The following is a 12,338-nucleotide window of genomic DNA, read 5'->3' as shown; positions in this document are numbered from 1 at the left end:
CCCCCATACATCACTATGCACAATATCAAAGCATTTTGCAGCACGACTACCATGAAAAGAAAACGAAAGAGTTTTACTCCTACCAAGTTTGCATACAGAACAGTCAAATGACAAATTTTTAGAAACACGTTCTTTATTGCCTAACAAACCAGAATTTAACATATGAGACAAAATAACAGAGTTCAGATGACCCAAACGTTTGTGCCATATTTCGTTTGGAGTGTTAACTGTCATACAAGCCAAAGATAAACAACTAGGAATTGAAAAGTGCAGTGGAAATAGTCTGCCAACTTTAGGCCCCTTCGCAAGTATCTTCCTCGACACCTGATCCTGTACAAGACAACCATCACGAGAGAAATGGACATCACAGATTTTTCTTCAACTAACTGGCCAACTAAAATAAGATTATTAGAAAGTCCAGGAGATACATAAACATCTTTGAATAAAGAATTGATATCGCCTATTTCGTTAATAGCTAAATGACTCCCATTAGCTACTTGAATATGGGATGAACCATGATGTAGACGAACATTGCAAAGAGTATCAGACGATCTGGTCATATGATTAGATGCAGCAGAATCAATAAGCCAAGACTTAGACGAAATAGTACCATTACCTTGGAGCCCTAAGGCGAAAAAGGCTGACATAATCATCTGCTGGACCATTTCAGGAGTAAGCACAGCTGATCCGGCCGTAGAAGAAGAAGCTGGGGACATCACTGGAGCAGAAGAGGTGGTCACTGCAGCCTAATAGGCGGTAACTGGACGATTCTAAGGCCGAATGGGATATTCTTTGATAAAGTGGCCTTTTTTCTTACAGTAGTTGCAAGATTTCTTTACACAGTTGGCGGGAATATGACCATACTCCTTGCAACTGAAACACTGGACCTTATCCTTACGATTCCCTTTCCCATAGGCTGCATAGGCAACCGGATTCGGGTTGGAATCTTGCTAAAACGTAGCCTGTGTGAGAAGACGCTGCTCATCGCGAAGTAATTCTCCAAAACAAACATCCAAAGATGGAGAAGGATCCCGGTTCATTAAATTTGAGTGAGTAACCTCAAATTCAGAGCATAATTTCATCAGGAATTGATCTCTCTTGCTCTGCTCATGAACAGCCTAAACAGCAGAGAGAGATGCAGCAGGTACCTTCGCATAAACCATATCAGAAAATTCTCCCCACAAATTTTGAAAACTAGAAAAATACTCTAGAATTGAGAGATTGCCTTGAGTGTAACTAGCAATCTCATATTCTAGCTGAAAACAGTGTGCGGTATTGTCCTGATGATAAACCTTCAGCAAATACTCCCACATAGTCTTCGCAGTCTTATGGGCCTCAGATTGAGCACAATAAGAGGATCAACAAACCCTAAGATCCAGGACATCACACGTGCATCCTTGACCTTCCACTTAGCCAACTCCTTAGTTTCCATAGGAGCTGGATCACTACTATCAATATGGCCCATACTCTTTTCCCGTAACAAATAATTGAAACTGGAATTCCCAAGCAAAATAATTTTTTCCAGTAAAACGGACCCTAAAAGTCTCGCTAGAAGACATGATGAAATAAAAAAATTAGAAATTAAAACACCTGATGAAGGAGTAACAGGCCCACTAGATCTGTTGGACAGCAAGCCCAAGTCCACACAAGTCAAACACCAATCAGCAACCCCAAACAACAAGTCCAAACTAGCAAGCCCAGCAAGTCCAAGCCCAACAAAACCCAAGCCCAAAAACACAATTACCAGTCAGCAACCCAAACTAAACATCAACCTAAACCAACAGTACCACAAACAGAAATCGCGACAACACCAAATAGCCGACAGAAATCGCAGCACCCAAACCAGTCAGCAAACTCAAATAGAAATCGCGATAGCCCAAATCGCCGAGAACACCACGCCTACTGCACCACGCCAACCGCACCACGCAGACAGCCCAAATCTCCGATAGCCCAAATCGCCGGGAACACAACGCCGACACCACAGACTTCACCAAAGGAGTAGTTTCCAGTAAGAAATTCTCTACCCTTAATAGAAACTGTCGAATAGCAGTTTAGAACCCACCAAAAAAATCGACAACTTCCCCTGAAGTTACCGACTGCCAAAGAGACCAACCGCACAGTCCCGACCCAACTCAAAAAACTCAAATCACAACCCTAATTTAGATGATTTTGGTTCTAATACCATGTCAATTGTATTGAATACTTCTCAATGTGAGGGTTTCTCATATTATATAGAAATTGTCTAGCTAATTACAAGTTGTATCATAGCGATTACAACAATCTAGGAGAACAAATAAGGCAACTAAAATCTACCTATTAATTACAAGATACTATAGCTATAATACAAAAATATGCCATAACTAGAGAGACTAATTATATATATCGTATCTGACTGACAGGTGGTTCCTCTCCATCCACTGACTTTAAACCCTGCAATTCAACCATGAACTGTGAAACCATAACCATGGCATTACCACTCCTCAACTTGGCAAGCTGGAGCACATATTCCAGGTGAGCATAATGGGGTGTTCCTACCACTGTAATTGAAGAACCAGCAGCGAGCCCACAAGGAAGAAACATTAACCTGTCTCCATTCACCAATTCTTCGCCACTCATCGATATCCATGAAGGACATGACTCAGGTTGCACCTCAAGCATAGAGCTTTCTCCGGTATCCTTTCCATCGCCCTTATCCACTTCATCCCATGCCTTTAAGCCTAATGTCCAAGCCTCATCCGCCATTCTCTCAAGCACTGACAAATCAATAATTCTATTCCTCCGCTTCATAATCTCGCCCGTTATTCGACCATATCGGTGCTGCAGTGGCTTTATAGGTCTAGACCCATTTTTTCCCTCTTCCAATGGTTCCTTACTAGGCATCAATGGTGCATCTTGGTTTTGGTTATCTTCTAATTTCCGGTGAAATGCATCCTTATAAACAGAACCAAAGAATGGTTTGCTTAAATCCGAATCTTCGGAGTCCCTTTCCATTGTCCCTTCTGATCCAACATCAGTATCATGCCCACTTAGCATTGCTGCAATCTCTATAAATTGTGGAAACTTGAAGGATATAAAAACCAAGTATAAAACCGCTATACCCAACAACAAATGCGACAATTTGAACCTCCTTACACCGGGAGGCTCACTTTTCGGCCTCTTCATCTTTGCTAAACCAAAAGATATGCCACAATATTCTTCACAATAACAAAAATTCTCTCAAACCCGTGTTCCTCATTGACTAAAAGAACCGAAAACAAGCTCCAAACCCTGCAAAACACTCGAAGTAAAATATCAATAAATTCTTCAAAACACAAACCCTTTAACTAAATGTACCTACAGATCAATGAAATAAAAAAAACTGGGTCATTTAGAAACATAAAGTGAGCGAAAACTCAAACCTCCACGGATCCGATACAACCCAGTTCATGAAATCACCCAATATCAGAATTCAGCAACACAATCCGAGAAAACCCATCAAGATTTGGCACAGAAAATCTTAACTTCATCCACATTACGGCAGCATTCTTCAACTGAACAACAGGAACAATCACAAGAGTGAGACAAACCAAATAAATTGCAGAAGATAAAGTTGGTGAAAGCTGATTCTGGTTCAAGAAATAGGCGAGGATTGGAAGGTGGGAGGGTACAGCAAAGCATTTCTGGGTTCAATACAGAACATTAAACTGTATCATTATAACAACTATAGCTGTAGGAGCATGCCCCCACAAAATCTCTAGATCAGCAAGGACTAAGAATGTCCAGTGGAAATGCAAATTTATAAAAAGAGAAGGGAAAGTCATGAATTAATTCAAGAAGTAAAATAGAATCCATGAAGCACAACACCACGAATAAACTGCAAGTTTGCATTGACGAACTTTGGCGGTAAGGTTTTCGGTTAAGTCGGTTAAGTCATTTTCAGTTCGTAACCGACATCGGTATAAATTTTTATTTTGACTACCGACAGCCAGAAGTCGGTAGAGTCGGTAGGGGGTCGGTGGCGGTTCGATGGTGGTTCGGTGACGGTCGGTAGGTGGTAATTGGATATTTTGCCCACCCCTAATTAAATTGACAAGGCTCTGTGACAGATTTTAGGTTGTACAGTTTGACATGAATGGCGATATATTTGCAATTGATAAAGAATTTTACTTTTAGAAGCCTATTAATAATTAAACAGTTATATCACAAGAGTCAAATTTAACATGTATATATATATCAAATGTCAAAGCATATTGAAATTAACGGCTTCAGATATAGGGGTTTTGGGGTTAGATGTCTTGCTAATTTGATGACCAGCTATTCTCAAATAACAAGAACAAAAAGAGAAAAATAAAAAGTTATACATTTGAACTGAAAAATGAATGCTACCTTTTTCCAATTAAAAAAAAAATGAAGCTATCTACAATGCTCCTATGTGTCTATAAAGGAAACATTACAAGTTTTACAGAAGAATGAGACATTATAAATAGAAAATGGTTTATCTCATCAGAACATCTAATTGTTTATGAAGCAGATATCATCTAAATATTTGATAAGATTTTCACTCTGTAGTGATTTGAGTAAAATCATCATTAAATTTCGATTAATGCAATAAAAACTACTTGGGAAATGTTATATGCCAATAAAGGAAGTTTCAGTAGAGGGCAAACTAACAAGAGTTCAAGCATATTTCCCATATTGATAGCTCGCTCCTGCTGCCAATTGCGAAAGGTTTTTGGTCCAACTCATGCAATGCTGTCTTCCGATTTCCATCCTGGGCAGTTGCTAATGTTCGATCCTTTTCCATAATTTTCAACGCTAAACATGTCCACAAAAACAACACATTTGATCATTGTCGAAGGTTGGTGTAAAAAATCCTTACGGTCACTAATATTGCAATAGAAGTGATATCTCTACCCAACTTGTCTAACTGCCTAAAACTACTCATTGTTGAAGTTATGCCACAATGTAGAATGGTCAATATTGTCAAATTTTACATTTCACATCCAATTGAAAATAAATTGTCTCAAACTAAATAAAATCAGTGAGATGCAGGACATACCATACATATCAGTGGAAATAGTAGTCTATTGTTCATTTTCACCATCTCCTCAGCAATTGTCACGATTCCTGATGCAGCAGCAAAGCAAAGTGCTGTGTTTCCATCTTTTTTTTTTGCAATGCTGAAGTAAAGCCTCAGCAGCCTGCCAATCACCTTTTAAGGCAGCTTGATAGAGGGGAACACACAAGGCAAGGTATCGAAATCTTCTATCCCCTGAAATTTTTTGTAGCAGCATTTGTAATAACTACAATATTTTTGTGACAAATCATGCCATTTAGGTGCTAAGAAGTTGGGAGAATTCAATATCTTATAGGGAATTTGCAACTGTAAATATCTTCAACAAATGTATTACAAATTAAATATCCTATTTCTTGCTAACCTTCTATACAAATGTATTACAAAGTTCCTTGCAAATTGATTGGTGTCTTGTCTAGATCCCATTATAATTCCCAGCCAATCTGCTTTTGTTCCAACAAGGAGTATTGCTGAAAATGTGCTTTTAGCACAAGAGGTAGTTAAGGACTATCACAAGAATGAGGGTAAAGCTTGTTGCTCTTTAAAAGTGAATCTCATGAAGGCTTATGACTCTTCAACAGGGATTTTTTTTTTTTTTTTTTTTTTTTTGCATTGTCTCAGTTGTTTTGGATTCCCAAATATTTTTGTTGGTTGGATTCGAGAGTGCATCACTTCCCTAAAATTTTCTAGGGCCTTGAATGCTACCTTAGTAGGCTATTTTGATGGTAAGAAGGGGTTTAGACAAGGGGATCCCTTGTGCCCTTATTTGTTTGTTGTGGCCATAGAGATTTTGGCTCCGCTTTTGGAAGAAAATGCTAGGAGCAGAAGTGGTTTCAGCTTCCATTATAGATGTGCTAAGGTTAATCTTACTCATCTATGTTTAGATGATGACCTTTTGAATTTTCTGAAGGTTTTGTCAAATCAGTTGCTGCTATAAGGAAGGTGCAAAATCTTGTCTGGTCTAAAGCTAATCCTGAGAAAAGCACAATTTTTTTTTTGCCAGCATCTCTTTTGGAGACAAAGATCAGATTACTAATTGTCCGCAAATTAGGGAGGGTAATCTCCCTGGCCGTTATCTTGGAGTGTTTTTAATTTCAACTAGATCAAAAGCTGCCAATTGTTCTTCCCTGTTGGAGAAAATTACTGTAAGGACTAGTTCTTGGTTATCCAAGAATCTTTCCTTTGCGGGTAGACTCAGCTGATCTCTTCGGCGCTTTACAGTATCCAGGTTTACTGGACTTGTACTTTTATCTTCAACATATCTTGTTGGGGTTGATACTTGTATAGTTTCGGAGTTCTTTAGTTTTCGGCTAAAGAGAGAATTCTAGTAGTTGTTTTGATGATATAAAACTTTACTCATTCATTAAAAAAACATATCTTCTACAAATGAATTTTTCTTCTTGCTCGTGTTTATGTGCTCTTGTGTTCTTTCTTGTCCTATAGAAGGTGCTTAACACAACCTTTGAGTCAAGTTAGATTGGAACGGACACCACACAAGAAACGTATAAAGAACTACGATTCCCTAAGACGTTTGGAAACTTATTTGGATGCAGACAATAAAGAAACAGATAGCATTTACTCTCATTAATTTGACACTGAATTTGAGTTTCATTTGCAAAATGCTCAGTTGGACTTTGACACGAACCGCAGCGAATGCTTGTTAATAAAGCTAAAGGAACAATTTAGGCTCATAACATCTGTAGTATAAGTATGAATTATATACACATAAATTCTTGGTCTTCATGGTAACACTATCGTTAATTTATATATACATAATAACATATCTGGCATGAATTTTCCATCATTCCTGACCGAAATGCTTCAGTTAAGTCTGAAAGTCAAATTCGTTGTAGAAAAAAAAAGATAAGAAATAATGGTGAATTGAAAATTTGATGCTTAACAGATGGTTTATGCCGAAAAAGGTCAAAAGAACTTGCCAAAAAAGGGTCACACTGTGTGCTTGTGTCATTTATCAATTGGAAACAGGAAAAAACCAAAAAAAAAAAAAAAAAATCCATCAAGAAGAGAGGCAAATTAAGTCTAGGTCTAACAAGTTTTGCAAAAGCTGAGTCTATAATCCCTTTATTGGGCATCTCGGTGTGTTCTTGCACTGTTTCAGGACCATATGTCACAACTGATTATTAAATCAACAATCAAATCTTTCTTTTTGGTAGAAAAACTCTGTAATTAACCTGTAATTCCATTACAAAGTGAATCTAGCATACATCAGTGACCATCTTATGGAACTATTAAGTTTGGATAAAAAATGTTGGGTTCCAGCAAATTGGATAAGGAGGAACTCTGTGCATACATGGTAAGTAACTGAACTACATTAGTATGCTGCTTCATTAATCTACAAAAAAATCTACAGTCAAATTCATGGCCGCTTTTTTCTCCTATGGATGACGAAAAAGCCATTAATGAATGATTTCAGTTCAAGTAAAGCTAGAAAGATGTACATAGAAGAGTAGCAGAAGTGTAAGTAAACAAACATATTGACAAGCAAGAACCTTTTCGGAGCTGGATGAGCGGAACTCTTCCCAATATCTCTTGAAGTATAATTCCAATTCATGTTTGTCTCTGCTTTCACAAGAAAAATGGTCATCATCTGCTTTCATCCCTACACATGCAGAGCCTATATCAAAAGAAGCCTAATACCTTCTAACAACATATCGACACCTCCATGCACAGTGAAATATGCTAAACATCATTAAATGGTTAACCCATTGTTAATCTTGCTTAAGATCCATATATTGTCAAACATGTTAATGTGAAAAATGCTTTGACTGCAATGGGGTTTTAATGGTGATTTTCATTGTAGTTTCTGCAGAAGTGGAATAGAGGACCGAGAGCATCAATTTTTTCTTTGTGGATTCAGTAAAATAGTGTGGAAGTCATGTTATGCTGAAGTGTAATTTGACAAATCCTCCCATCAGCTGAGATGATTTTATCTCCGTGGGGATCTAGCAATGGCATATGCATCAACCAGATTTTTAGAATTAAACATCCTAAAAGGTAGTCTAATCTCATCTTTAAGAGTCTAGGACCCCCAAGAAAACAACTTAATTTGTGAGTTTCAGACAATCCATAAACTCTATTGGCTAAAATTTCGAACTGAGTTTTGTATTCCTCCACTTAACCTACATGCTTCAGTTTAACCAATGATTCCATGGGATCATCATAGGATCCTTTCCCAAATCTACCTTGCAGGGCCATAACAAAATCTTCCCAACTACCAAAACATCTAATAGCATCTATTTCTTGAAAACAGATTAGGGCCATACCTTCCATATGAAATGAAGCACCTATAAGCCTCAGTTGTACTGGAGTATTGTAGTAAAAGCTATTCCTTTTTTTAAGAATGGTCATTTAGCAAACCAAATTTACCATTAGAAATATAATTTTTTTGGGCCAGACAAATATGCAATAAGTTCTTGCAACTGTATTATAAATATTAAAATAAAATAAAGATAGATTTCATGTTGAACAAAGTCTCAACGTCAAAGACGAAAAGAGTCGCACCTTAAACAGAGAAATCTCATCTCTTATAAAAGTATCTCACACAAAGATTATAATTCGCTATTCATTTAAAAATTGTTACAAAAGAACATTTAAATAGATTGACAAAAATCATAACCCTAATTTGACCGACTTTGGGCTAAGCCCATTATAGAATTACAAAATAACGAAAAAACTTTGGGTCAAGCCTATTATTGAATTACAAATAAAACCAATAATCTAAATAAAATTAAGAAACCAAATTCTTTAATTTTAATCTCGCATCAGAGAAACAGAAAAAGATCACTCAAGTACTAAATTAACCGTTGATGGCACCTCCGGACCCAAAATTTTGAGAATTTGCTCTTGTTTGATTCCATCTTTGTTTAACTTCAAAACCCAACATTCACCGTCGCCTAAATAAAGTGTTGTTTCTCGAACAATTCTCATCTTCTCAAGAAGAAGAGCATTTTTTAGCAAAAGTACGGCAAGGTCAAATTCAATTGGATAACCACGAAATCCACTTAGCTTCACTTCCTTGAGACGCTGATGTTGACAATATTCTTTAAGAGGTATCTTTCTGTGCTCTGTGTAATCTGCCCCATCGACTATCTTTTGGTGCTCTATTTTCCCTTCATCGGTGCAGGGAAAGAAGAGCTAAAAACAAGAAACAAGCAAAACATAAATAAGCTTTCACTACAAATCATGGTTAATATAATACAAAACAATAGGTAATATTAACTCAAAGCAAGTAGTAAACCAAGTTTTTTGTTTTTTTCAGTTAGCTTTCAGCCTAAATTTAGTGAGTCGGTAATGAAATCACTAACAATCATTTCCACTCTCCAATCGCGAATCCTTCCAAGAAAGTCAATACATAGTGCATTGGAAATTATACCCCAAAAATATCTTTGCAACAAATCCTTCTTGATGTCTTAGAAACAATAGGTGAAATCCGCATTTAAAAGCAAATCTTTCAGACAACGGTGTAAAGAAAAGTGTAATAAATCGCAAAACTAACCGCCTTGTTACCTTAAGAACAAATACTTCCACAGATCCAATTACAAAACACCAATATTTGTCCAAGTCGTAAGACTCCACCAAAATATTTTTGATGAATACTCCAAATGATATTTTGTTTGAAAACATAAAATTGAGCTATGGTTTAAAAAATGGTAAAACAACCATACAAAACTTAGTTTAAAAAAGTATCAAAAGCAATAAATAAATAAATTCCTCTTGTACAAAGTTCCAAGGAACAAAAAGGCATGTACAGCTCAACAACCAAATAAAAATGTGCTTGTGATATAAGATAACTTACATCTATCTGAAGTTCAACCAATGACGGAGCCGCCTCCAAAAAAGCAGAGGTCAGGTCCAGCAGGATTTCTCTAAATGTTACACCTAATAGCTTCAACTGCTTGAGTCTAGTAAATGTGGTTAAGTGCTTAGGTATTATATCAATCTGAAAGACAATGGAAAGAAATTATTAACTAGATAGAGACAAAATATTCAATGATGACAAAAGTTCAACTAAAAATTTTTGTTAGTGGCAATACCTTGACCATTGGAGTGTACACTAATAAAATCTCAAGTAAAGGATAGTCTTTTGCAACTGTGCCAAGGATATATGTCATTTGAGTTCTAGGATCAGATTGCAAATTTAGATGATCACGCTGCAAAGTTCCACGACCCAAAGTCGTACATATTCTAACAGGTTGTGCACTGTTCTTTAACAAGACCTGCCCAAACATCTTTGCGTCGTACTCAATTGATGCAATACTTATAGCATCATGAATTTCAACTTTTTCTAAAGGATCGCAACGAACTATCCTCAAGTGTCTCAGCCTGAGAAACCGACATCCACTAGATAATTTCAAATGAAATGGACAACGGCATTCACTCATACTAAACCATTCTAAAGATGGGCAACCATTCAAAATGTTATCCAGATTCTCTTGACTTAAACTTGTCTTTGTCAATGAGAGGGATGAAAGGGAGTTCAAGCCATTGAAATTTGCTGGAATACTCAGGCTGCAAAAATTCAAAGACAAATGTTTTATCTTTGACTGTTTCCCTGCTTGATCAAATAGCCAATATGGAAATTTATAGAGCCCACGAGACAAGTCTGACAAATTACATTCTAACAGGTTGATAGAAAGATTTTGAACTTGCATATCAATTGCAAACTGAATCCATCGATCAACGTCGCAACCATGATCACTACCCAACGGATACTCAACCCTAAAGGAATCTACCTTTTTGCCGGCATAAAGTTCCAGAATATGGTTGGCCCATCCAACAAATCTTCCCTTTTGCTTCTGTTTCCACTGAGTATGCTGGCGTTGGAAATGTTCCAAGCATAAAAAATGTCCAAGCATGTTTTTGGGATCTAGGTCAAGGTTAGAAGAGGTCGTCCAAAGGTATCTCCATCTTTTTGAAAGGATGCTAGTAGTGGCAGCTTCCCTCACTGATATTAATGATATTATAGAAGAAAGAATGTCCTCTGGCAATCTACCAGTCAGATCGGCCTCGGGGGCACTGTCAATCTATGTGCACACAAAATAACATAAACAAAATTAACTCTTGTGCATACCAAGATTCCAAAGTAACAGTAGGCATTTGTTGTTAATAAAGCTAAAAGAACAATTAAGGACGTTTATTTAATACAATGTGAATTACATAGAAATATATCTAAAACTTAAACTTACACCAAGCAACGTCTTGGACTGAAATTGTGGCCACTTAAGTCTGGAAATTTGGTTTGTTGGCAACCGGTCCAACACTATCTTGTCAATCTGATAATAAAGAGCAATGAAGCTCTCGATTAGATGAAATTTCTATAAGATGAAGCATTTAGGCTCTAAGAAACCAAAAATAAAAACCATAATGAGACCAAAAACAACAACGACAATGACAGGAACAATAGTAATAACATTCCCAGGGTCTTATCGATTAACAAGTATTGATTATTCTATAAAATTGTTCCATAAATTTGAGTAAATTTGCATAATTGATAATTATAAAGCTATGGCGACTTGGAATTCGAATTTCCCATGCTTCAAATTATCAATATCTGTCTATATAAGAAACAAAAAACAGCCACAATGGGAATACATCAGCAATAGATACCTCTGGCACGGAAAATCCAAAACAATACTTGGGGATGCAATTAACGGAGCCCTGGGGCCGTACTTCCTCCAGTTTCCGCTTCATGATCATCAACTTCCCCTTTCTGGATACAAACTTTGAGCCCACAAAAACTTTGAATCTTTCCGATTTCTTTGTTGATTAAAAAGATGGGTACTTCACCTACTAGATCTGGCCCTCACAACGTTGCAGAGAGAGTCAAGAACAAAAAGACAACCGCTTCACCTCGACGACCTGGCGAGAGAGAGAGAGAGAGACTGAGACGGTGGCCGCGGAGAGCGCCAGCTGAAGTTAAAAATATATCGTGTTTTTGCCTGTTTTTCAAAAAAGCCGCTCTTGATAAGATATGAGCACATGATTTTTTTAATATTATTTATTTTAATTTTGTTTTTAATATTAAAAAAATTAAGTATATCTCATAGGTTCAAATTGAGTAATAATTCAGGGCACGCTGGAATGCATGAACAGTCATGCATGCTCAACCAATTTTTTTTTAAAAAAAATATTTTAATTATTAAAAAAAAAATTAGCTGTTCATGCACGCCCAGCGTGCCCTTTATCATTACCTGTTTAAATAATATATGTCATTTTTATAGACTGAATTAGAGCATTCTCAATGGATGAGCCAAATTTTTATGCA

At 36.8% G+C, this 12,338-nt stretch overlaps 1 protein-coding gene across 2 annotated transcripts; it reads right to left on the bottom strand.

The window, feature by feature from the left end:
- Positions 1-2,190: 2,190 nt before the first annotated feature.
- On the bottom strand, positions 2,191-11,997 carry LOC132170371 (F-box/FBD/LRR-repeat protein At1g13570-like). 2 transcript variants are annotated; one of them, XM_059581327.1, is made up of 9 exons: positions 11,681-11,997; positions 11,260-11,346; positions 10,108-11,097; positions 9,870-10,013; positions 7,564-9,208; positions 5,039-5,251; positions 4,651-4,794; positions 3,399-3,530; positions 2,191-3,267 (listed from the first exon to the last, which is right to left on the bottom strand). In XM_059581327.1, exons 1-5 carry the CDS (start codon positions 11,768-11,770, stop codon positions 8,855-8,857), a joined length of 1,665 nt encoding a protein of 554 aa, XP_059437310.1. In that variant the 5' UTR covers positions 11,771-11,997; the 3' UTR covers positions 2,191-3,267; positions 3,399-3,530; positions 4,651-4,794; positions 5,039-5,251; positions 7,564-8,854. The 2 variants fall into 2 exon arrangements, with proteins under 2 accessions (XP_059437310.1, XP_059437311.1); XM_059581328.1 differs by having other exon boundaries at positions 5,044-5,251.
- Positions 11,998-12,338: the final 341 nt, after the last annotated feature.

This window comes from Corylus avellana, chromosome ca2 (assembly GCF_901000735.1).
Source record: "Corylus avellana chromosome ca2, CavTom2PMs-1.0".
NCBI lineage: Eukaryota > Viridiplantae > Streptophyta > Magnoliopsida > Fagales > Betulaceae > Corylus > Corylus avellana.
The sequence above is the reverse complement of the archived record's forward strand: the minus strand, read 5'-3'. Positions and strand labels throughout refer to the sequence as shown.

Bases quoted from the DNA above. Each gene is read 5' to 3' on its own strand.
- LOC132170371 (XM_059581327.1), bottom strand. From the start codon at position 11,770: ATGATCATGAAGCGGAAACTGGAGGAAGTACGGCCCCAGGGCTCCGTT. The intron at 11,098-11,259 runs GTAAGTTTAAGT...GTGTGCACATAG, and splicing joins AGTCCAAGACGTTGCTTGGT to ATTGACAGTGCCCCCGAGGC. The intron at 10,014-10,107 runs GTATTGCCACTA...ATTGTCTTTCAG, and splicing joins TGTACACTCCAATGGTCAAG to ATTGATATAATACCTAAGCA.